At 34.8% G+C, this 26,093-nt stretch overlaps 1 protein-coding gene across 7 annotated transcripts in view; it reads right to left on the reverse strand.

Moving 5' to 3' along the window:
* Positions 1 to 26,093, reverse strand: part of CD163 (CD163 molecule) — a 47,300-nt gene that overhangs the window by 16,856 nt on the left and 4,351 nt on the right. Inside the window, exons 1-6 of one of the 7 annotated variants that reach the window (XM_070270961.1) lie at positions 6,693 to 6,817; positions 5,904 to 6,019; positions 5,446 to 5,532; positions 4,409 to 4,441; positions 4,121 to 4,305; positions 1,188 to 1,508 (exon numbers count right to left, since the gene is read on the reverse strand). In XM_070270961.1, the coding sequence (XP_070127062.1) occupies positions 1,188 to 1,508; positions 4,121 to 4,232 (433 nt within the window). In that variant the 5' untranslated portion in view covers positions 4,233 to 4,305; positions 4,409 to 4,441; positions 5,446 to 5,532; positions 5,904 to 6,019; positions 6,693 to 6,817. Of the gene's footprint in view, positions 1 to 1,187; positions 1,509 to 4,120; positions 4,442 to 5,445; positions 5,533 to 5,903; positions 6,020 to 6,692; positions 6,897 to 7,337; positions 7,488 to 26,093 lie in introns of those variants that run through there. The other 6 variants (XM_070270962.1, XM_070270963.1, XM_070270960.1 and 3 more) reach the window with 6 other exon arrangements.

Genomic DNA, 26,093 nt, shown 5'->3' on the forward strand with positions numbered 1-26,093 from the left:
TCAATATTCGTCAAAGAACAGATCTTGATTCTGAGTAATATCTTGTAATAAATAAATTGCTTTTTTTTTGCTGGCCATTTTAATTTTTGTTGCCATCATACTGTTTATTGTGATTCCTCAGCATGTATAAAACACATTGAGAAAAATAGTGCTGATAGAGGACCTAGAAAGATTTTGATGGGTAAAGGAAAATAGAAGGTACATACTGTGTTTTTTCTACCCCAAATCCCTTTCACGTTCTTCAGCTAATGAAATCCATCTTTTCGGTAGGAATCCCATTCTTTGTGGTTCAGACTATAGACAGCCATATTGTTCAACAAGAAAAAAGCAAGTTCAAGAAATAGAAAACCCTGATGACATTATTTAGGTGCTTGAATCCAGCCATGCATGAAGCTAACTGTACCTCCTAGATTTCCCAGTTTCTGAGACAGTATTCTCTTATTTTAAAGTTAGTTTGAATTGATTCTCCTTCATTTGCAAAAGAAAAGATACCTGATGACGACAGGCATGTTTTTACTCTAATTATATTTTCCTAAATGTTCCCTGGGATTCAAGATATACTAGGTCTTCATCAAACTAAGAATTGAAGCGAAAAAAGGTGAGTGGAGTCCCTGCACACACAAACCATTGTCCTCCTGATCAAGCATGGAACCTGAAAGTCTCTAGACACAATGTCTGCTCATGCCATTGCACTAGCATAAATGAGGTTTCAATAGGAAACCAAAATTATTTTTTTTAATTATTTGATTCTGTGAATTTGGACTAACAGTTTGGGAACGGGTGGGTTAACATGGCTAAAGAGGAAACTTTTGTAGGTAGAGGACAAGGGGGTGATTTACTTTTAAAACCCATCTAGAAAGCAAAATTTGCTAGTTAGGCTCTTTTTTCTTTTTCCTTCTTTCTTTTTTTTTTAGGGGGATACTGGACTGTTCTCTAAACACCTCCTTCTATCCTCATGACTTAGATATCAATTTCACTGTTCATCCTTCCTCCCTAACCTCTTTATCCTAATTTCAGTAAAGGTAAAATCTCCACAGGTATCAGAACTGAAACCTGAAATTAGGTAATAATAAAATGATAAAAGAAGCAGTCTTCATTATGTTTTTAAGAGTTCAGGATTTTAAGACCCTTACCCCCTTTCTTTTGTCCTCTCATGGGGAACAGAACAAACTCAGATCAGTCCTTACCTAAGCAAATCACTCCAACATCCTCAGCGTGATCACAATTATGCTTGCCCCATCCTTCATGTTTGCAGTTCCAGAGAGCTGACTCAGTTCCATTGCATACAAGATCATCAAACCAGATTGGTCCAGAGCCTTCTCCAAAATTAGCTGAACCAGAGAAACTGACAGCACTTCCACATTTAAGTTGTTTACAAACCACAGAAGCATGATTTATGTTGAAGTTATCATCACACACTGTTCCCCACTGTCCTTGGAATTTGACCTCTATTCTGCCTGAACACCGGTGTCCTCCATTCATCAGCCTCATCTCCAAGCTGGATCCATCTAGAGCAGAGAAAAGGCCAGAGTTTGGAAGTGATTTTAGAAAATAGGATTCCTCCCGACACTTGAGATTTGATGCTGTCCTTAAAAATGGTGCCTCATTGTGGATGCTACCCATCTTTACATATTGCAAAATTTTAATCTTTTAAAAACAAGCTAACAATTAGGGCTTTCATCTACATCTACTTACCAAGGAAAATGTTTACAGATTAAAATTTACTTTCTGTTTTGTTTTGTTTCCTTTCATTACTAAGACAGAGTAAACCCTCTTATATGTAGAAATAGATAAATTTGTCTCAAAGTATTTCTTTTAAAAACTAGAAAAAATAAAACTGGTGCATACAATGAAGTAGTAAAAATGACAAGTTGGTCGTTTGTTGAACATTTAAAATCTTTAATCTTTCTTTATTCAGAGCATGGATAATTGTCTAAAGTTGAATTTGAAATTAGAAAACAAGAAAAAGCAAAAAATAAAAATGCATAAGCATGCATAATAGTTTGCACAAGTACCTTATGGTATATCAAATTATTAAAAATTGAAGAAAAAATCTGTCAAAATAATTCCTTTCTTACCAATTTCCTATTTGAATTGAAGCTTTTTTTCCCCTCCCCAAAGCATCTGGCACCATTTTTAGCAAAGAACAACTTTCTTATAAAGAAGATTCTCTCTATACGCTATCACTCAGATTTTCTATGAGGACTAAAATATCTGAGAAAAGAAGATTTGGAGTGAAATTTGGGGACACCTGAAAAACAAAAACTGTTTGTGGTTGAACAAAATGTTTAGAAGTTCTTTTTTGAAACAGTAATTCAATTTCAAAAGTTCTAAACTCCAGGCAAAGACCTCCTCTTAAGATTTTTGATTATGGACAATTAATAATAATAATAATGATAATAAGAGCTCACAATCAAAATATGTATATGCTATTCCAAGTGTATCAAATACGCTATCTTGTTTAGTCTTGACAACAGCATTAAGCATTATGCGTTATTACCACTATCCCTATTTCACAGACCAACAAACTGAGGTTAAATAATTGGCACAGGATCAAACACTTAGAAAATAGTAGAACTAGGATGTGAAAAATAGACAGTCTAGCGCTACAGTCTATTCTATTCACCAATATGCTATACCACCCCAGTGCACGTGGTGATAATAAAATCTCCCAAGAGGTTGAGGCTCTGAGGATTGAGTATTAATCATGGTGAAGAGTCTCAGAAATGCAGGCTCTGAAACCTCAAGAGACTAGTGAGTCCTGGAGTGGCTATGCGTCCCTTTCTGTTCTTATGTCCCAGTTAGAGCTTTAGGTGCATAAACTTCAAAAAGCAAGTTTGATGAACTCCATCTTTCAGATCAAAATAACAGAAAGCTAGAGTCAAAAGTACTACACTGATGTCTTAGCTTAAACAGTCAGCTCTATAGATGGTAATAATTATAGTAAGAACCTGGCAAAACTTATTATGATTTTTAACTTTGCTGTCTATGTTTGATTTAGATGTTCCTATTATCATTTCCTATCTTTTTTGCATAATGATTAGCAATAAAAGGCAGGAAGAAGAGGAAAAAGAAGGAAGAAGAGGAGGAGGAAGCGGAAGAGAAAGCAGGAAGAAGAAAACTAAGTTGTCAAGGTAACGAGAAACAGTGAGCCATGAGGAAACGAATGTTAACCTTTAATACCTATTATACATCAGACAGTGTACCAGTAGCTTTACATGTGTTATGTTATTGAGTTCTCAAAAACTAAAGTTTAGAAAGATTTAACAACTTGTTCAAAATAATTGCATTAATGAATGGCTGAGGTGGAATTTAGTCCAGTGTTTTTCTTCTAGATGCTAGCCTGTGTTGCTCCCATTATACCACAATGCTTGAGTAGAGATTAGTCCTTTCTAAACTCAGTCTTAGGGAGGAGATGGTCTTTAAGACAGAGGCTGGGAGGTGAGAGGGTTGCATAAAAACTGATGAAATGAGCAAGGAGAAATGGGAAGACCAGGAATCTGAATTGTGTCAGAAACATGGCCTTAGGATTTGTCAGCAGAAAGATCTGACACATAACTTTCTGAGTTAAGGTAAGATCAACTGAATTAAAACTTACGAAATGTTTTATAAATTAAAACTACCATGTAAATGAAATGATTAGCACTGTACACTGGAAAAAGCAATCATACTTTGCAAAACATCCTTCCTCCAACAAAGAAAGATTAGTGTTAAGAATATTTATTTCTTAATTCAGTAAGTTGATTATCAATTAATGGACAAAAAGGTCATGATTTATGGACGAATGTATGAAAGCAGCACATTACTGGGAAGTGGAACAATGAAATAACCTAGATATCATGGTATTTTTATATAGGAGTAGGAGGCTGTAGCAGGATTCCTAAATATAAAATTGAAGCTAGTCACTTCCTCATTGATAGTAGCATTCAGAATCTCTTTTGATTTTTTTTTAAATATAGGCTTTGCCATGTATTTTCTGGTCTTTTAACATTGGGTTGGATAACTTTATTCGTGGACTACGATACTTACAGAAAACTAGCTCTTTTTCATTTTTAACTCATCTAAATATTTTTTCCTGCAAAACATTTCATGTTGGGGCTTTGAGTTATGCAAGTCTTACCTGCGCAGGTTACTCCAGCATCTTGTTGGTGAGTGCAGTTATGCTTTCCCCATCCATCGTGTTTGCAATCCCAGAGAGCTGATTCATTTCCTCGACAGGAAACATGATCCATCCAAATGCGTCCAGAGCCTGCACTGGAATTAGCCCATCCAGTGGCTTTGATAACAGTTGGACATCCTAGCTGCCTACAAATCACAGAGACCTCATCCATGTCCCAGCCATTATTACACACAGTTCCCCACTCCTCCTGGACTTTCACCTCCACTCTCCCAGTACAATTATCTTTACCAGCTGTTAGTCTCAGCTTCTTGTCTGTTCCTCCTGCAACAATGGATAAAGGCATCAATTGGTCAAGATCCAAAGAACAAGTAGAGAATTATTATGTTTTAGATTACTTACTTATTTTTCAAAGCCAGATTTGAGAAACATTCCTGGACCCACCCATGTACAATAGAAGAATGTTATTTCATAAGAATTCAAATACAAATATCAGTATCACAGGCTTCAAAGTAAGTAAGGATGTAAAGCTTGTAAAGCTAAGCAACACAATGCTATATGATATCTTTATTTTATGACTGATATTCATGATAATGTCAACTTATATAACCTCCAAGGAGAGTTTAATATTTAAATAAGGTGTTACAAAATTTTACAAGGATGATCTCCATAAGTTTCTCCAAAATCCTAAAATCAATAGAAAGAAGGCTGATGATGACGAAGGAAAGACCAGTAACAAGAAATTTAACACACATTTCACACGTATATGTAAAATGCCATGAATTTTTAAAATAGTAGTTGAAATCTGACTGAAACTTATCTATTTAAATGGAAATTAAGATGGAAATATTTTCCTATTACCTTGTACCATAAAATAATCACGCCCCTCCCCCCTAAAATAGCTACCGCGCGGTGATTATTTTAGCTAACATAGGAAGCTGTGGTCCCACTGATGGATATCTGGCCTCCCTCAATACATTTTTAGATTAATTTTTAGCATTTGAATTTATTAAAGTATTCCTAAAATTCCCTTTCATCTCAATAATTCTGTATTTTTTATTTTTTAGTTAGACATAATTTCAAATCTTTAAGTAAAATGCATTTTCTTCCTGTGAGAGTTTATTTTATTTTGGGGGGAACTGTTCTAATATTTTGTTCATTTTTTTGGGTCTCATGGTTATGTCCTTATTTTGTTCTTCTAATATCAATCCTTTGGAACCATGGAGCATGTTTTTAGATGCTATTTAGCCTTCAGGAGAATTTTTTGCTTTTCAATGATTCTTGTCTGAGTGGGCTAAGGCTGCAAGTAAATCTGACAAAGTACTCACCGAGAGAACTGGTGATCAAACAGGCACTGAGAACTGAGACCAGAGCAAAAGGGAAGGAACTCAAGTGGACAAAACGTCTTCTAAATTCTGTGGAAAAAAGAAAGAGGGCAAAAGTATAGTCTTCCTCCAAAGAGACTTTGGGGAAGACAGATGGTTTCAGAGGTTTGACATTAACAAAGAAGGTCAAACCAAGACTGAAAAACCTTCCTTCTAAATGGCAAGGCAGACAGGGAAAAATTCATACCCAGAACGGTATAGTGAAATAGCTTTGAAAATGTTCATTTTTATAGACAACCTAGGACTAAGTACTTAGAGGAAAGTAGAAGATGGAAAAAAATGGCAAGACCAGGCCTTAAAACCTGGAAAACTGAAAAGGATCAATGAAACTTAGAAGTGGGCAGTTCTCCCTGCAGGCACAAAGCAATATTGAACTATGATGTCCCCATCTCCAAGCCTACCTGATCCACATTGTTAGATGGTAAGTTCCATGAGGGAATGGATTATATCTATCATGTTCACCATAGTTTCACCAGTACCTGGTACAGCGCCTGCTAAATAGTAGCTGAACAATACACTGATGGAATAAAGTGACAGTGTTTATATTTGAAAAACCCCAGTATTGGATCTTATCTCCAGATATAGCATAAAACACTCTTTAAAACTGTTATCACTCTCATACCTCTAGTCTACTCTAACCTGACATGAATTTAAAAGTAAAAATGCTATGGTAGCCACACAGGAGCACTCACTTTGGGATAAGTCACTGAACTGTGCACTTAGGACTTCCACTTTCATGTGGCATGTTATACATCAATGAAAAGCTTGAAAAAAAATTTTTAAAAAGTAAAAGTACTCAACGAGTTTAACATGTCCATATAAATCATGAAGTAGATTTCAAAACCCAGGGGTGTTATTCTAAATTTCCTCTAAGCAATCAACTTTCAATCAATATTCATTCCTACATATTCTATCTTTTCTAACGACCATTGTTTTCATACTCAGTACAGTTCGGTTAATTTCAGTTCCTTGCTTAATTTCACGTCAGCAGTTTTACAAAACTGATGCCAAATCTAATCCTTATCTCATATCTTCGATTTTGAATCTATGGCAGATAAAAGATACTGCCGTATAAGCTTAATGCCCTCTTCCAATTCCTCACTCTCCTGATGCCAATTACTATTAAATCAGATCCACTGACTGTCAGAATCACGCTATACTCCATTAAAGGATAAATGAGAAGCTTTTACCAGCAGATCCAGGGTTTTCATGTAGCACCATTCTGAGTTTGTCTGTTCCAGAGTTGTATGGTTCCTAAATCTCCTTGTATTGTTCCCTAGGAATGTTCTCCTAAGGAAGAGAACCACTAAGAACTGTAAAAGTCATCTCACCTCCACAAAAAACCAGAAAGGTTACATAATAGAGGTGGAGTCAACCAAAAAAGAGAAGTCATTAAAAGAGTGAAGTTCCCTTTCATACCCATATTTTCTTCAATATAGGACATGAAACAACCAAAGGAAATTGAGAAATATTCACTACAGATTTACAAAAATTAAGGGAAATATTTACTCATATACTGTTGTTATTGAACTGAATATTTTAAATTTCTGCCCTTTCTTTTGGACTAATATGTCAGAAATAAAAATAACAATTGTTGTGTAGTTAAATTATGTCAAAAACTAAAGTAAAATAGGCAAAATATAATTAGATAATTGATTTATTGTACAACATTTTTAATATTATTTCCATAATCAAATATGTCTAATAAACAATTTTGTGTAATTGTGTACAATAGTATCCTAGAACAAAGCTTAAGAATGTTTAAAGGAATAAAAAAAATTTTTTTAACTCAGCAAGGTTCAATTCAGAATATCTGGAATTAAATAAAATATTACCTAGTATGGGGGCTGGCCTGGTGGCCGAGTGGTTAAGTTCACACGCTCCGCTGCAGGCGGCCCAGTGTTTCGTTGGTTCAAATCCTGGGTGCGGACCGGACATGGCACTGCTCATCAAACCGTGCTAAGGCAGCATCCCACATGCCACAACTAGAAGGACCCACAACAAAGAATAGACAACTATGTACCAGAGGGCTTTGGGGAGAAAAAGGAAAAAAACAAAATCTTTAAAAAAAACACAAATATTATCTAGCATGGAAAAAGTAGAAAAAGACAACTCATAATGAGAGAAAAAACTAATCAATTGAAACCAAACCAGAATGGATAAAGCTGTTAGCATTTGCAGACAAGAACATTAAAATAGTTACGATAAATATTTTCTGTATGTTCAAAAATTATGTAGAGACAAGAAGTATATAAAGAGAGCCAAATTAGATTTCTAGAGATGAAAACTACAGTAAGTGATATTAAAAAAAATACACTGAATGGGATTAAGGGCAGATTAGATGTTGCAGAAAAAAAAAGATTAGTAAATTTGAAGACATAGCAATAGAAACTACCCAAAATGAAACACAGAGAGAGAGAAAAAATTAACTAAAATGAAAAGAGCATCAGTGAGCTATGGGACAACTTCAAGCAGCCTTATATATCTGTGATTGAAGTCTTCCAAAAGGCAGTGGGCATTTGAAGAAATAATGGCTTAAAAACTTTCAAAGTTAGTGAAAATTATAAGCCTGCAGATCCAAGAAGGTTGACAAACCTCAAACACAAGAAACGTGAATAACACTACAACAAGGCATATCACAATAAATTGTCCAAATCCAGTGATAAAGAGAAATTTCTTTTTCTAGGTTTCTGGCTCAATGCACTTGGTCTTTGTTAGATAATATAGCACGGAAGTGTGGCTTACTTTTATGCTTTTTTTTTTTTTTTTGGTTAGGAAGAGTGGCCCTGAACTAACATCTGTTGCCAATCTTCCTTTTTTTTTTTTTTTTAATTCACCAAAGCCCCAGTACATGGTTGTATATCCTAGTTGTGTGTCCTTCTAGTTCTTCTATGTGGGATGCTGCCACAGCATAGCTTGATGGTCAGTGTGTAGGTCTACACCCAGGATCTGAACCTGCGAGCCTCAGGCCCATGAAGTGGAGCACGTGAACTTAACCACTATCCTATGTGGCCGGTCCTAATAAGAAGAAAATTTTAAAAGCAGTCAGAGAAAAGAAAAAGACTCATACGTACAGAGCAACAAAGATAGGATAACAGCAGATTGCTTGTCAGAAACATGCATACAAGAAGACAGCGGAGCAACATTATTAAACACTGAAAGACAAAGACATTTCCAACTTAAATTTCCTTAACTAGCAAAAATATCTTTCAAAAATGAAGAAGAAATGAAGATGCTTTTCTCCTTTAAAAGATGAAATAATTCATCACCCCTAGACCCACACCACAAGAAATGTAAAAGAAAGTCTTTCAGACAGAAAAAAAATATTAGATGGAAATATAGTTCAACACAAGGAATAAAGAGTACCAGAAATGGTAACTACATAGGTAAATATATAACTTTTATCATTTAAGTATTTTTTAAAGACAGTTGTTTAAGCAAGAATAATAGCTATGTAGTGTGGAGTTTATAACATTCATAAAATGAAATATCTTTTGAAGGTAGACTATGATGAGCTAAAATTGCATACTATAACTCTAAAACAGCTACTAAAATGACAAAACAAGGAGTTACAGCTAACGAGCCAACAAAGTAGATAAAGTGAATTGTAAAAAATGTCCAATTAATCCAAAAGAAGCCATAAAGAGATGAAAAAGGAGCAAAGAATAGATAGGACAAACAAAAAGCAAAGAGCAAGATAAGAGATTTGGACCCAAATATGTCTATAATTACATTACATGTAAGTAGTCTAAGTACACTCAGCTAAAAGGCAGAAATTGGAAGACTGGATTAAAAAGTAAAATTTAACTGTATGATGTCTAAATAATATAAAGACGAAAATAGGCTAAAAGTAAAATGATGGAAAAAGATATGCTATGCTAACACCAATTAAAATAAAGCCAGAGTGGCTATACTAAAATCAGCAAAAGTCCATTTCAGAACAAAAAGTATATCCAGGGATAAAGAAAATCATTTCATAATAGTGAATGGATCCATTTATTGAGAGTGCATATCAATCCTGAATGTTTATGAAATTAACACTGGTGCTTCAAAATCCATGAAGCAAAAACTTATAGAACTGCAAGGAGAAACAGAAAATCCTCAATTATGGTAGAAGATGTAAATATCTCTCAATAACTGGTAGAACAAATAGGTATAAAATCAGTAAGAACATAGTGGAAGTGAACAACACTATCAATTTAACCTGATCAACATTTATAGAACATTTCATCCAGTAATAACAGAACATATGTTCTTTTCAAGTGCATACAGAACATTTCTTAAGATAGATAATATTTTTGAACATATAAAAATTCTCAGTAAATTAAAACTAATTCAGATCATATGAAATATCTTCTATGATCACAATAAAATTAAATTAGAAATCAATAACAGAAATATGTCTGGAAAACTTCAAATATTTGGAAACTAAATAGCACACTTTTAATAATTCAATAGGTAAAGAAGAAATCAAAAGGAAATTAGAAAATATTTAAGAATGAGTGAAAATGAAAATGCAGACATCAAAATTTGTGGGATGTCACTAAAACAATCCTTAAGGGGAAACTTATAGCACTAAACACTATAGTAGAAAAGAAGAGAGGTCTCAATCGTCACCTTAAGAAACTAGAAAAAGAAGAGAAAATTCAGCTCAAAGTAGGCAGAAGAAGGGTGTAATAAAGATAAAAGCAGAAATCAATGAAATAAAGAACAGAAAAATAAAGAGAATAAATGAAACCCAAACCTGCTTCTTTGAAAATACAAATAAAATGGATAAAACTAAAGTCAGACTGATGAGGAAAAGGAAAGACACAAATTGCCGATATTAAGAATGGGGATCACTATAAAGTTTACAGAATTAAAAGGATAATAAGGAAATATTATGAAAACTCTTTGCCAATAAATTGATAATTACATAAAAAGGACAAATTCCTTACAAGACACAAACTACAAAAGCCCACTAAAAAAGTAATAATTTGTATATTATTGTTACTAAAAGTCTCCCCACAATGAAAATTTCAAGCCCTATTGGTTTCACTGGTAAATTCTAACAAATATTTAAGGAAAAAAATACCAATTCTAAGCAAACATTTCCAGAAAATAGAGTCGTGACTACCTTCCAATATGTTCTATGAGACCAATATATCTTGATATCAAAACCAAAAAATACATCACAGGGAAAGAAAATTACCTATGAATATCTCTCACAGACATATATGCAAAAATCAAAGCAAAATGTTAGCAAATGAAATCCAACAATATATAAAAAGGATAATATATCATGACCAAGCAGGGTTTATCTGAGGAATGCAAGGTTAGTTTAACACTCAAAAATCAATTAATACAACTTGCTATATTAAAACACCTAAACAGAAAAAATAATTCAATCAACTTGATAGATGTAAAAAAAAGACTTTTGCAAATAAAAACTCTCTGCAAACTGGGTATATAAAGGATGCCTATGAAAAACTTGCAGCTAAAATCATACTTATTGTTGAAAGACGGAATGCTTTCTTCCTAAGATCAAGAGCAAGACAAGAATGTTCACTTTTACCATTTCTATTCAACATTGTACTGGAGAGATTATCCAGTCCAATCAGGTAAGAAAAAGAAAGAAACGGCATCCGTATTGAAGAGGAAGAAGCAAAACAGCCTTTCTTTGCAGACGACCTGATTGTCTGTGTAGGATGTCTGATGGAATCTACAACAGAACTAGTAACTGAGTTTAGCAAGTTTGCAGGATACAAGATCAACATACAAAAATGAAGAACCAAAAAACCAGACATTGAAATGGAAAAAACAAATTCCATTTAATAGTATGAAAATTATATAAAATATTTAGGGATAAATCTGACCCAAACTGTGAAAATCCTATCCACTCTAAACTACACAATATTGCTGACAGAAGTTAAAGAAGACTTAAATAATTGGAAAGATACACTATGTTCTTGGCTTAGAAGACATTATTGTTGTGTCGATGCTCCCCAAATTGATTTACAAATTCTGTGCAACCAAAATCAATATGGCAGTAGGCATTTTTTGATAGAAATTACAAATTGGTTTTAAAATTTACATGGAAATCCAAAGGCTCTAGAATAGTCAAAACAAATTAGAAAACAAGGAACAAGTTGGAGGATCAACATTATCATATTTCAAGATTTTTTAGTAAAGCTGAGTAGTATTATGAAGACAATGTTGTATTAGCATAATCAATACATATATGGATGACTCATTTTTGATAAAGAATATTATATTTTTAACAACAGGCACTGGAACAATTAGCTATCCATATGAAGTAAGATGAATTTCAATCCTTCCATCCTATGCAAAAATTAACTCTAAATGGATCATAGACATAAATCTAAAACCTAAAACTACAAAACTTGAAAAAAAAAAAAAGAGGAGGGGCCGGCTCTGTGGCCAAGTGGTTAAGTTTGCACTCCGCTGCGGCGGCCCAGGGTTCCGATCTTGGGCGCCGACATGGCACCGTTCGTCAGGCCACGTTGAGGCGGCGTCCCACATCCCACAACTAGAAGGACCTGCAACTAAGATATACAACTATGTACGGGGGTGGGGGGGGGGTGGGTTGGGGAGATAAAGCAGAAAAAAAAAAAAGATTGGCAACAGTTGTTAAAAACAGAGGAGAAAATCTACATGGCCTTAGGTTAGGCAAAGATTTCCTAGATACAATATCAAAAGCATGAGTCAGAAAACAAGAATTTGATAAACTGGATATCACCGAAATCAAAAAGTTCTGCTCTTCAAAAGTCACAGAAGAATGAAAGACAAGCCACAGACTGGGAGAAAATACTTGCAAATCATGTATCTGATAAAGGACTTGTATTGAAAATTTATTAAAAATTCTCAAAAATCAGTAATAAGAAAACAATCAACCTTACTTAAAAGCAAGCAAGAAATTTGCACAGGCACTTCACCAAAGAATGTACATGATGGCAATAAGCACGTGGAAAGATTTTCAGTATCGTTGGTCCATAAGGAAATGCAAATTAAATCCACAATGAGATACAACTACACATCTATTAGAGTGTCTAAATTTACAAAGACTGACTATACCAAATCTTGTCGATAATGTTGAGGAACTGGAACTCATACAGTCTTAATGGGAATTTAAATGATGTAAGCATTTTCAAAAACAGTTTGACAGGTTTTTTTAAACTCTTAAGTTTTTACTTGAGACATGGTAACGTGTATCCATTTAATGACTTGTACGTGAGTTTCTATGCCAATTTTATTTGTAATAGACAAAAACTAGAAACAAACCAAATGTCCTTCAACTGGTGAATGGGTAAACAAACTAAAAAGGAATGAACAGGTGATATATACTACAACAGGAATGAATCTTACACTTTATGATTCTATTTATATAGAATTCTGGAAAATGCAAGCATTCTTGTATTGTGACTGGAAGCAGTGATTGCTTAGGGATAGATTGGGAGGCATGGAAAGGAGAGGATACATGGTGGGTAATTATGATGAAACTTTTGGGGGGTAATTGATATGTTCATTATCTTGATTGTGTTGTTGGTTTCACAGGTATACACATATATCAAAACTAAAACATTGAACACAGTAATTATGTGCAGCTTAGTGTATGTCAATTGTACCTAAATAAAGCTGTTTAGAAAATCTTAGTGAGCAGTTATTGGTGGAGGATGAAGGAAAGGAAGAAGTCTAGCATCAACCAAATTTTTCAGGTTTACAATACATGGTGCAGGGCAAACTCTCCAATGAGAGCCAAGTTTGGGGGAAACTGACTATGGGAAAAAATTTGAGTGGACCTGGAAGTTAGAAGATAATTTGTTAGGAAACCTGTGACATTTTTATATGGGCCTATGCATGACAAGTGGAAGAAAGAAGAGGAATAGAGAAAGAGGATGGTATCAGATTTGGGAACTCGTTTTGATTTTGGAACAGATTTTGGGCTTGTTAGTAAAGTGATTGTGCTCATATACCCATTGTATTTCTTCTTTAAATGAAGTCATTAGCTTTGTCAGAATTACCTGGTGCTTTTTATAATGAAATAAGCTTCTTTATTGCTGTGTTAAAAATATCTACATATAAAATACAATTTTATAGTATCATTATATAAATCATGGAACAAACTCTCGTCTTTTCATTATTCAGTCTTCTACCACTCAATGGTAGAGAATATCTGTGTTCTCTTCCTAATTTGCCTAAGATATAGTTTCTTCGTGATGCTGAGCAAACTCAAGCTCAACTTTTCCCTTTTTTAGGCTCTACCACTCACAGTCTAGTCTTTTGTTGCACATCTTGGAGAATTGCCATCTAGACCTAATTATCCTTTGTGATAGAGTGCCAGGACTCCCTTGGTTTCCAATTCTTCAACAATTTATTATTTTTCAGTCTTTCTGAAAAGTTCTTCATCTCTCATATCTGATTTTTTTTTCCCTCAAAACCTCACAGTGCAATGTCTTCTGACTCCTTTATGCTCTTGGGCTTAATTAACTCAATATTGCCTTTTTCTTCAGATTATTGTCCCTTAATATTCTAACACATTGAGAATAAACTTAAGCTACACATTTGCAAATTCATCATTTACATTGAACATATACAGTGTGGATGTCAGCATAATATGAGACCTGCTTGTTACGTATGAATAGTTCTTTATAGGCTGCTTATTGACTAATAGTTTTCTTTGATTCCATCATGCTCTGATTTTTTTCCCAGTTCTATTAATTGGACTTCTGCTTTGTTTGTGGCTTGTGACAGTTTTTGTCATGTACCAATTCCAGTAATTTGTTTCATATGATCTACTTATGCTTCACTTACCATTTTGATTACCTCTCCAAATCAATGAGTGCTTCAAGACTGGGGGTCCTGTCTTCCAACAGATATTATAAGACAGAAGCAAGATATTGTCTTCCTACTGTTTTACTGTGAGCCAGAGATTGGATATCTTTCTCTTTACTCCAATAATTGCTATGGCTAAGCTACCTAATATTACAATTTTATGGTTTACAACTGACCTAGATTACCAACACATTGAGTGTAAATTGTTTTTCTCCATTAAGTAACATTATAGATGCCCGTACATGTTTATGGTTCCCCTGAAAAATTATCATTTGCGTAGCCTTTCGTGTGCTCTGTAAGCTAGTCAAACAAACTGCACTCTATATACACATCTATTGAATACACTTTATGGATAATTCCACACTGACCTTTCTCCTTGTTCTCAATCTTTTCTTACTCTTTATCCACATCTCCTGTAATATAAACTCTTTGCTCTAAATCTGAACTGTGATCATATTCCTGGTAGCTTAGATTTCATGTTGGTACTAGACATCCTCATCATTTGATGTTTGAGTTTTCCAACATTCTCCAGCAAGTCCTGCTGTTCCTTTTTAAAAGTTCTATATGAGGAAGCAGTTTAAAATCACAATTTGCTTTTTATTTCACCCAATTGAACTCAGTACAATATGTTTTCCACTCCATATTTTATATTTTTGCATTTAACAAACAAATATATTTAAATGTCTACTCTACTCAAGTACTCTGTTGGTTTCCTGGAATACATTAGGAATCAATTCATTCAAGGCTTTTAAACTCATTGAGCATTGAGCATATCATTGAGGAATGATAGACAAACATAAGCAAATAACATGTTCTATGTAATATAGAGGGCAAGAACATAGCAAGTAGACTTAACTTCTTACAACCAATTCTAGGTATTTGCATGACATCCAGGAGGAAATGTCCTTTAATTTGAGCTCTGAAGGATGAGTTATATAGCAATGATGGGAGAGTAGTAGATTCCTTAGGCAGAAAGGAAAGCGTGTTTGAAGTCCAGGAGGTAATAAATAGACTAGTGCATTGAAGGAGCTACAAAACCAGTATGGTTGCAACATAGAAACTGAGGATGATATTTAATGAGTTCAGAGGAAGGACAGGGACAGATCTCACAGAATACTGAAGGACATGTTAAGAATTTTTCCTTAAGGTCAAAAGGAAGATCCTGAGAAGTAGAAAACAAGGTAGTAATATGATCACACCTCTGTTTGCAACAATTACTCTGGATACACTATAAAAAGAGCTTGCAAAAGGGCAAAAGTAGTTGTAATAATGCCAGAAAGGAGGCTATTACAGTGCTCAGTAAGAAACGACATATGGTATAGATGATGGGATGTAGTGGTGGGTTCATCAGTATTTAATTATTCCTAGAAATAAATGACTGACTGACTAAGTAAATGAAAAAGGTGTATACATGTACCAGTATAGCACAGTGTGCCATAGCCTGAGGATGATCATTGGTCCATTGATGTCTACTTGAGATCCAAGAACACAGGAAGAAGAAGACAAGTGGATACGGGTAAAATACACTCTGGTAGTCTAAAACAAAGATAAACTTTGATGATTGATAATGAGAGGATGAGACAATTCAAGATTATCGATTTAACAACTGATAAGGTTATCATTAACCATGATAAGGAACATTGGAGGAAGGACAGATGTGGAATGAAAGGTAGTAAGTTATTAAAATTGGCCACGTGACATTTGAAGTCTCTTTGAGACATCCAAGAGGAGGCAATGAGTAAACAATATATATGCAATTAAGAATTGTGAAGGAGCGGCCAGCCCAGTGGTGTAGAAGTTATGTTGGCGTGCTCTGCTTCAATGCCTGGGGGATTTGCATGTTTAGATCCCGGGCATGGACCTATGCACTGTTCATCAAGCCATGCTGTGGTAGGCGTCCCACATATAAAGTAGAAGAAGATGGGCGTGGATGTTAGCTCAGGGGCAAGCTTCCTCAGCAAAGAGAGGAGGATTGGTGGTGGATGTTAGCTCAGGGCTACTCTTCCTCAAAAAAAAAAAAAAAAAAAAAGAATTGTGAAAGAGAACTCTGGACTTGGGACATAAGTTTGGGAATATGTAGATAATAATTGAAGACATAGAAATCGAAGAGATACCATAAGAGCACGGGTAATGATGAACATCCAGGAAACTCCAACATGGAACGATTGGTAGAGGATAAGATGTTTTCAAAAGAAACAAAGAAGGGATGCTCAGATATATATGAGAAAATCCTGGAGAGCAACGCCCTGTAGTCAAGAAAAGAAAATATTAGAAACAAAAAAAGATAATAGGCTATGTGTCAAATCATGTTGACGTATCAAATAAGATGAAGACCAAAAAGAGCTTGTTGGATTTGTGATGTAGAAGTCAACATTGAATTTGGTGAGAAGAGTTTCAGTGAAGTGATTTATATATTTTTTTCTGTGACATGTGAATAAGCAACATAGGACAGATTGTGGTAGGTGGAGCTGAATGACAAACTGAGGGCCCAGGTGAGGATAACGATCATTATTTAAAATGGTTCCTATCTGCTCAGTTATGTCTTTTTTTCCAGCTGTAACAATTGTGTCACCACGAACAGGAGTTCCAGGGGAGAGAAACTAGCTGAGAAAAAGAAGCAGAGCAAAATCCAGTTAGAATGTCTCTGAGTCATGCACTCAGAACTTCCCCATCATTGTGTAACAATGCATCATTCTTGCTAATTCCAGAAGTACTACACTGCAATCCTACCAAGAAATGGTTACTTCCTATTCTTTCCAGCCCATCTTTTTTTTGTTGTTGTTTTTTGTTTTTAAGCCAGAACACTGTGTAAATTACTTCTGGCTTCTGTGAAAACATTATATGTTTCAGAAATGGTGTAGATGACAAGTTCTTCTCTTAATTGGCCACTGCAAGTTCCAGAAACAGATGCAGTAAAAGTTGGGCTGAAAGGAAAATCAAGGGTTAGTGATTTCAGAAAAAGGAATAATACGTGTCTTGAAGGCATGTGAAAAAATTCAACTTGTGCTGTGTTACAAATTAAAGACAAGGAAGATAATTTATTTTTGGGGGGGGATGATTAGCCCTGAGCTAACGTCTGTTGCCAATCCTCCTCTTTTTGCTGAGGAAGACTGGCTCTGAGCTAACATTCGTGCCCATCTTCCTCTACTTTATATGTGGGACGCCTGCCACAGCATGGCTTGCCCAGTGGTACCATGTCCACACCCAGGTTCACCCAGGTGAACCCTGGGCTGCCGAAGTGGAATGTGCATACTTAACTGCTGCGCCACCGGGCCGACACCACAAGGAAGATAATTTTTAACTCAATTTATTATAAGACAATTGAAGAGAGAAAAATAACAACCTAGAGCAGATGAAAACTCCTACACAGCTGTGCTGATTTCAGTGCTTTATTGCCATAGATCATGCGTATATAGCTACAGTGGGACCATCTAGAAACAAGAAAGGATTTATGGATTTTCTGAGAAGTTGATAGAATCACCATGTGCATGAGTTTGAACTGATAAGAGGAAGAAGGAGAAGTGTGTGTCTTGCTATTCTGCTACAGTACACGAAACATCATTCAAGTGACTTGCATCTTAAAAAATACCTTTTAAATCTATATGCACACTTGAGGTTTATAGTTAGCTCCACAACACTCTAAATCTTAGTTCTCAGTATGTGAGAAACTTTATATTTTAGAATCTTTTGCCCGTTCACTTTTATTTTTAATTTAGAAAAATATTTCCACAGATTTTTATTTGCTTTTTCTCATATTTCATCCCCTTTCAAAAGTTGTCAAATCTTTTACCGTCTGGTCACTTTTTACCAAAGTATTTCATCCAACTTACTTTAAGTCTGTGTAAAAATAAATTTCAGCAGTTTTTACTAGAATTACTTTCAGATATTGAAGACTTTACCTTTGGGTGAGGAGATACTTATAAAAATTAACCATCTGGATTAAATGATTTTTGAAATATGTGTCAAACTTTACCTCTTCATACATAAGGATAAAATATATATGTGCAGAAAGCAACTTGACTTAGGGAAAAACTATATCTGAATAAGGAAATATAATGGGGGAAAAAACAATGAGCTGATTATGAGATAAAAATGCAAATATTATATCACAGAGTAATAACATAAGAGCTTATTAGTATCTATTAATAATCTAACAGAAATTTCTTTGCCAAATAAGTAGCTAATAGTGTGTAAAAGTCTCAGTGAAGGTAAAGAAAAGCATAGTTCTAAAAAAGTAAAGATTTTGGAATGAAATACACAGGAAGAGCTGTGTCATTAAGGTCCATGAGGCAAATTGCAAGGGGTAGAAAATATCAATAGACATGTAGAATATGAACCACAGAATAAAATTATTGAAAATAACATTTAGTTTTACAAAACAATTCACAGGATAAAGCTAAAATTACTCCATGTGTCACTAATATTTTTGAAACTGGCACATGATATTAAGCACTAAAGGAAGATATGTTTACTGAATAAATGAATAAAGGAATATATTTTAGTTACAAAGTATTTTGTTTAAAAGATTTTTTAATACAATCCCTCATTTGTCTGTTCTAAGATAATGTCAGAGTATACCATGGAGAAAATTTTCACTTAATGGATCTATTATTCCATTCATTCTGTACTTAGTTAATGCAATTTAGAGCATGCCAGAAACTGTGTTAAGTGCAAGGAATAAAATAAGTGTGATCCTTGCCCTCAAGGAATTTATTATCTAATTTAGAGCTTAGACAATTACAATGTCATAAGATTTACATACAAAATCATATGAAAGCATTAAAAAAAAGGAGAATCTATGAGCTCTGTTCTTGATACTCTACTTGGGAGTTCAAAAAAAAATCCCAGTTCAATATGTCAGATAACCCTATGTCAAATAATTATATGGGTAAATAAGTAACAAAATGAAAGAAAAGTGGCAAATGTTTAAGCTGAGCATATTATCAAATTAGAAGTTGCCCCAGAGACCCTCCCAAATTGTGGAGTTTCATTGCGTTTCCAAAAGGCTCTTTTGAGCCAGATGCTTTGGCTTTTGCAGCTGGATTATTTCATGGCCAAGTTACACACAATAATGAGTTCAATTTTAAATCCATTTTAAATCCAGGTGTATATGATTTAAAGTTAAAAGAGTGAAAACGCAGGATATAAAATAGGTCATTTTAAAATTAGGTCCAGGAAATAGCGAAGGAATAAGAATGGCTGAAGCAGGGGATTGTAGCAGGCTCACCAAATAGGAGAGACCATTTAGGACAAAGGACAGAGCAAGTGTTCCCTTGAGTGTTAAAAACAGAAACATAGGACATGAGGCAGGGGTGGAGCCCAGTTGTAGCAATCAGGTAAAAAGGCAGGGAAGAGAGTACTTCCCCTGGGTTATCAAAATATGCTGGCATTATACTTGCACAAGAAAGGAGAATTGCCAGTGTGAGTGGGTTACAGAATAGTATATCCAGAAGAGAAAACAGGCATTGCGGAAATCTTTATACCTTCTGCCAAATCATAAGGTCTGGAATATGGGTATCAAATTTGGAAAGAATTAGACCTTTTCTTTAAAAATTAAGAAAAAGTCACTTTAAAAATCAGCTATTGAGGGCTGACCCCGTGGCCGAGTGGTTAAGTTTGAGCGCTCCGTTGCAGGCGGCCCAGTGTTTCGTTGGTTCGAATCCTGGGCGCGGACATGGTACTGCTCATCAAACCACGCTGAGGAGGCGTCCCACATGCCACAACTAGAAGGACCCACAACGAAGAATATACAACTATGTACGGGGGGCTTTGGGGAGAAAAAGGAAAAAATAAAATCTTTAAAAAAAAAATCAGATATTGAGCATGAAGAAGGAAAGCATATTCCGAGGGACAAAGAGGAATAGTAAGTGTGGAATTCTGACACGTAAAGTACAAAGCGACAGAAACTAAGGCTTTTGTGAAAGTGTAGCCAGTCTTGTCCACTAACAAGCGCAGATGAGCCCTTCTTTGCTCAGGTAACGTGTTGTTCATTTTTAGGCATGCGACCTCATTATTCTTGCCAGTTATCTTGCAAAATAATTAATAATTTCTTTATCTTGCAGATAAGAGTACTGATGCTTAAACAAGTTAAATGGCTTACCAAATGTTGTTTATTATGTGGAAAAACAAGGATTGAAACAGTGAAATTTTGACTCCATGCCCATTTTCCTTTTCATTTAAACATATTTTACCTCAGAGTTAGAAAATTTTTTGAACTCTTTGTAAAAAGATCTCAGAAATCCTTAAAGCAAATCACATAGTAACTTTCCATCATGAAGAACACAATTCCAGAGACCAGAAACTTTCATTTAGGCTGAAGAAGTTGGAAAGAAGGGAAAAACTGAACTCCAAGCAAAACCTAAATCTTTAGAAAAGTGCCAGTATGGATGGGCAAATATAACTTGGTGGGGTTGAGATATTTGACTCTTTTCTTGTTGTTAGCGCTCCTGGTAAAGATGTTGTCACTTATTTATGATAAAAAGAATATTTCCTCTTATTCTTTCTGGAAAAAGAAAAGAGTAATAAGCTAGGTGACAACCAAACTGCTTCTTCCTATTGAATCCTAAAATTGATGTGTCAGCTCTATGTTCATCCTTGTAAAATTACTTTATATTTTGCCGATGTAGAGATGAATGTTTTCAGAAACGGATTTTTTTAAGAGGAATGTAATGTTCTTCCCTTTTTGAAAGTAGCTATTTGCAAAACCCAGGAACATCACATTCAGTTACTTGCTGAAATCTTCAGCCTTTTATGTCTATAATAAGAAGTGGTTACAAAATGTACACAGCACGACTTCTCCATGTGTGTACTATTAAATCCTTAAGTCAGAGATATTTAAGAATTCATTCATAGGCAGAGGTCCTGAGGAAATAAGTGGACAAGTATCCAAATATAAATACACAGGCTTATCTAGAATAATGAAAATTTTGAAATAGACATGTGCCCAATAAGGGGATAAAGTTTTGAAAATTTAGAACATCCATTCGATGGAATACTATGCAACTGTTAAAAATAATAATGTCACTTCCTATGTACTGACTTGGAAAAGTCCATGCTGTTTTATAAGTGAGAAAAGCAATATACAGAATATTATAATATAATATGATTACATTTTACAAATATTTATATTTGTGCACACACATCTATGCACACACTGAAAGTCCTGAAACAAACAAAAATTGAATTGTACTTTATGATTGATCTATACTATACATTTTATTTTTATATTAAAAGTAAAGGAGTATCTTTTTAAAACAGCATATGGCTCCCTGACAACTTTAATTTATTTATCTATTTAATTTCCTACTTAAGAAACATTTACTGAATATCCAGTAGATGCTATTCTCTGAGACAGACAGTATGAATTCATAGATGAACAAGACACCATAAACAAGAAAATCAACAACTACAACAGAGTGTGACATGGGTTTTGATGGCAGTGTATATGGATACTATGAGAGGATGGATAAACATCTTGTAACTCGACATAAAGGGGTCAAGAAAGCTCTGTTTGGGGCTACATCTGAAACTATCAATAGTAGTCATGCAGATAAGGGAGGAAATATTTCAGTTACAGATATAACTAGTGCAAAGGCTTTGTGGCATGTGAAAATATGACACACTTGGGAACTTGGAAGTTGTATGAATAAACTATAAGTTATGTAAAGATGTGGAAGGATTTACATTTGGAAGTTAAGAAAAAAAGAACAAACAAGAAGTCTTGACTTTGTATGGAAGATAACGGATATTTAATTAAGGTATTTAGTCATGGAAATATAGTTATGTTTAAAAGATAGAAAGGCAACTCAGAAAGGGAATGAAGAACAATATGGAAAGCAGGATGTGTATCCCAAGACAAAACCTCCGCACATCTAAAGTCAACTTTCCTTTAATACTTAAGCATCTATAATCTGAACCTTTACCCTGTGGTCCTGTAAGGAATTCCACCCCTGTGCCTAAAATTTCTGAAACTCTTCCGTGGATGTTTACATGTTTTGATTACTTCTCAAACTACCTCTCCTACCTTCTTTAGGATCTTCTCTGCTCGTTTGTCTGTGTTTCATCCGAATATTGCTGTCAATAGTTCTTAATGAAGATTTAAAGAAATCATTAGAAAAACAAGAGAGAAAACAGAAAACTGAATATCAGATAGCACTTGTCTTCGTGCCCATTAACCCTTCCCTCTCACAGGGTTCCTCCAAAATTCTGCCATGTTTCTGGAACTTGTTTCTACTTAAATCAGAGGCCTCTCTCTAATATTACTTCTTTGCCAGGTCCAAGGACTCCAAAGAGTAACAAAAATAAAAAAATAATAATAATCCATTATTATTCAGCCAAATAATAATTGATGAGGTTCATGGCAGGCCGCCCCAAGTAGTGCCACTCTTGTATGCAGATTATTTTGAGCTAAAGTAAATCAAGGCTCAGAAGACTCATGAAGAACATTTGACTTTCCCACAAATTTCCTTAAGAAATTTAAGATAGAAGAGGCTGTCCCACGAAGGAGCTATCACCATAGATAATTCTAGGTGTGGTAGGTAGGAAGGCATCTAGCAAGGGCCATTTTATCAAAAGATCTCTCTCGGGTCCCATTATCTATAGACGGCCCAGCAAACATTTGTTTACCAAATATTAACTCTTTTCATCTTTCTGTAAATTGCCTTCTCCCCCTCTGAAGTCCCAGGCCTCTATGTCCCTCTCCTTAGTGCAGAAAGACATACACCTCATTTTGCCTGTCTTCGGAATTCTTCATCTTTATGTGAAATTCCCCATGTACATGTACTAAACTTTGATTTTCTCCTGCCAACCTGCCTTATGTCATTTTAATTATTTGAAATGCCATAAGAACTAGAAGGGGAAAAGGGGGAGGCATTCTCCCTCTTCTCCCACATAATCTTGACATTCATTAAAGAGAATTATATTTCTTTATTTGCAGAGCTTTTCCTACTAGTTTTAGATAAGTATCTTTAGCTTTCAGAGGATAAGTAATGGGTTTTTCCAAACAAATGAGCTCCTCAAGATGACTTCTGTAATTCTAGAATGTTGAGGTAGCTATAGACAGCTTTTAAATCAGTACTTTTTGTTGTACTTGCTACACAAGTAATTCAAGAAAGAAATGTTAAGAGTGAGTTGAAGGAGGGGTAGTGCACATTGAGAGGAAACTATAGTTAGCGGTTATTAAAATGAAGAAGAAAATGGACCTGGTTAAGGATGAGGGTGCTAATGGAGTGGTGTGGATGACTTCCAGGTTTTCTGCCAAGCAATGAGATTAGAGGAGAAGAAGGTTTGTGGGATCTCCAACATGACTGCCATTACTGGTATATGAGTTTCATTATATGTTTTAAAGCTCCATATGAAATTAAGATTATTCTGTGAAAGTCAGTCCCCAGGGGTCTGGTATTATAGAGAGAAAACTGAAAAAGAAATTGAAAATCTTCAGACTATGGATTAAAAAGAAAGAAGAATCATTCATATAGTTCATGACCTGTCAATCAATTCAATTTACAAATACATGCAGAAACAAGTGCCCAAACAGTAACCATCAGAGGTCAGTTGATAAAAGTAAAACTGTGACAGGTAGGTTAAAGAGACATTTTATTGAACAAACGTCAACCTGTAATTATTCTATGACAGCTTTTATGATCAAGATAAATGACATACATTATGTTGACCACCAAATCAAGAACTTGACTTAGACACTGGGAAAAAATTGTTAGAGAACCACTACAAATGTTCCAAGCCACTTAGGAAATGTTCCAAGATGGAAAGATGGACTACTGTGGAAAGTCTGAGTGAAATATTTCTGGAGACTGATTCTAAAACACATTCAAACTCAGCTCTAATTCTTTGTGCACAGCCCACTCCATAAAGAAAATAAAAAATGCAATTTGAAATAGGCATTAAAATCTTTCAGTGGAACTCTCCTAACCTAAGTATTAGTAGACATTACAGGATGTAAATAAAGAAAATCCATGGATTACGAATATGGATTCTAGGTTTTCACTGCCATGTGAAAGGCAAATTTATGTCACAATTTTCAGTTCTTCTGACCAGAATTCTTGTAGTCATCATTGATCCTTCTCTTTCACATCTCATATTCAGTTCTTTGGGAAATCTTATTTGCATCACTTTAGAAATATATCTGCATCTGTTACAACCACCCCGGTCAGAGTCACCATCATCTCATGCCTAGAATCCTGCCTGAGCTTCCTAACTCACTTTACCTCTCCCAGGTATCTGTTTTCAACAAGATAACTAGGGTAAATCTTTTAAATTTTGAGTCAGATCATATCATTTGCTTATTCAAAATTCTCCAAAGGCTCCCTATCTCACTCAGAATAAAAGTAGAACTACTCAAAATGGTCTATAAGGGACTGACCAACTCCCACCACCACCACCACCACTTCCCTTACCTCTCTGAATCTACTTTGACTCTTTCCCTACTCATTAATCTCGACCTACGCTGGCCATCTTGCTGGCTTTCAAGCACATCAAGCACCGTCTTTCCTTGGGACCACTGTACTAGCTGCGCTTTTTTGTCTAGAACATTAATTCCTTCATCCTCTTCAAATCTCAATCAGCTTCTCAGTAAGTCTTCTCCATAATTATTTTTTAAAATAACTCCCATCCTTATATCTCCACTGCTGTATTAATTTTTCTTTCTTCTATAGAATTTTCACTTTCTAACATACAAGGAGTTTACTTATTTATTTAGTCCATTTTTTCCTGGGTGTCAGTCTCTCTCCTTCCCCACTTGCTATATCTGAATATGTGGTCCATAATGGGGAGGAATTTTGTTCTCTGATATATTCCAAGCACTTAGACAACTACTTGGTATATATTTTTGAGTAGAATAATAAGTCAATTATGGCTTTTTCTTTATCAATTAATACAAGATCTCCTAATTAGTATAGTTCATGACAGTTTGTCCCTTACATTGAACAACTGATGCCATTCATTGGTATTAACACTCAGTTGGGGGTGCTTGGGAGAGCCATACAGCACAGTACCTTACTCCACTTTTGGGAACATCACTAATTTAATTTTGAAATTATTGTCATTACTAATATCCCTTGGGACCTCCTTTCAAAAGAATTTATCTAGAGAAGTCATCACTAGTTGAGATATTTTAGGCCCTGCACTGTTATAGGAATTGTTCTCTGCATAATTAAATAAATATTTCACTAATGGATAAAATATGAATTAAATGAAGAGTTGTTTCTATACAGATGGAACATTTTAGAAAAGTGAGTCACTAGAAAGTTGTTGTTGGATTAAGTGTTGAATAAGAATTGGAAAAGATTAGCAAAAAAATTCTAAAAACCTAGACAGAGCTTACATACAGATTGCTTTAAAAAATGTCTTTAAGCTCTGACTCTACTTTAAAGAATCTAAAACTGGTTATCTTAGACAATGTTTTATTGATGTAAGATTATTCAAGAATAAGGAGGCAGAACTGCAGTCAGTGAAACCAATCAAAAAGGAATAGCCTTGCCCTGTATCAAAAGATCGGTGGATGAATGTGCATGTACATGTTTTCAGCTATATCTATTCTCTTACGTAAGTTTTATTTTCTCAATCATCTGAGAAGTTGAGGACATGATGTTCATTTTCTCCTAAATAGTTCCTTAAAACAGGCAATTATTTCCTGTTTCTTTGTGTTTTCCGAAAGCATTCTCTTTCATAACCACAGTACAATTATGAAAATCAGGAGAAATTTACAAAATCAGGGGATTCACATGAGTACCAAATTCTCTTGT

The sequence above is a fragment of the Equus caballus genome, chromosome 6, assembly GCF_041296265.1.
Source record: "Equus caballus isolate H_3958 breed thoroughbred chromosome 6, TB-T2T, whole genome shotgun sequence".
In the NCBI taxonomy this organism is placed as follows: Eukaryota; Metazoa; Chordata; class Mammalia; order Perissodactyla; family Equidae; genus Equus; species Equus caballus.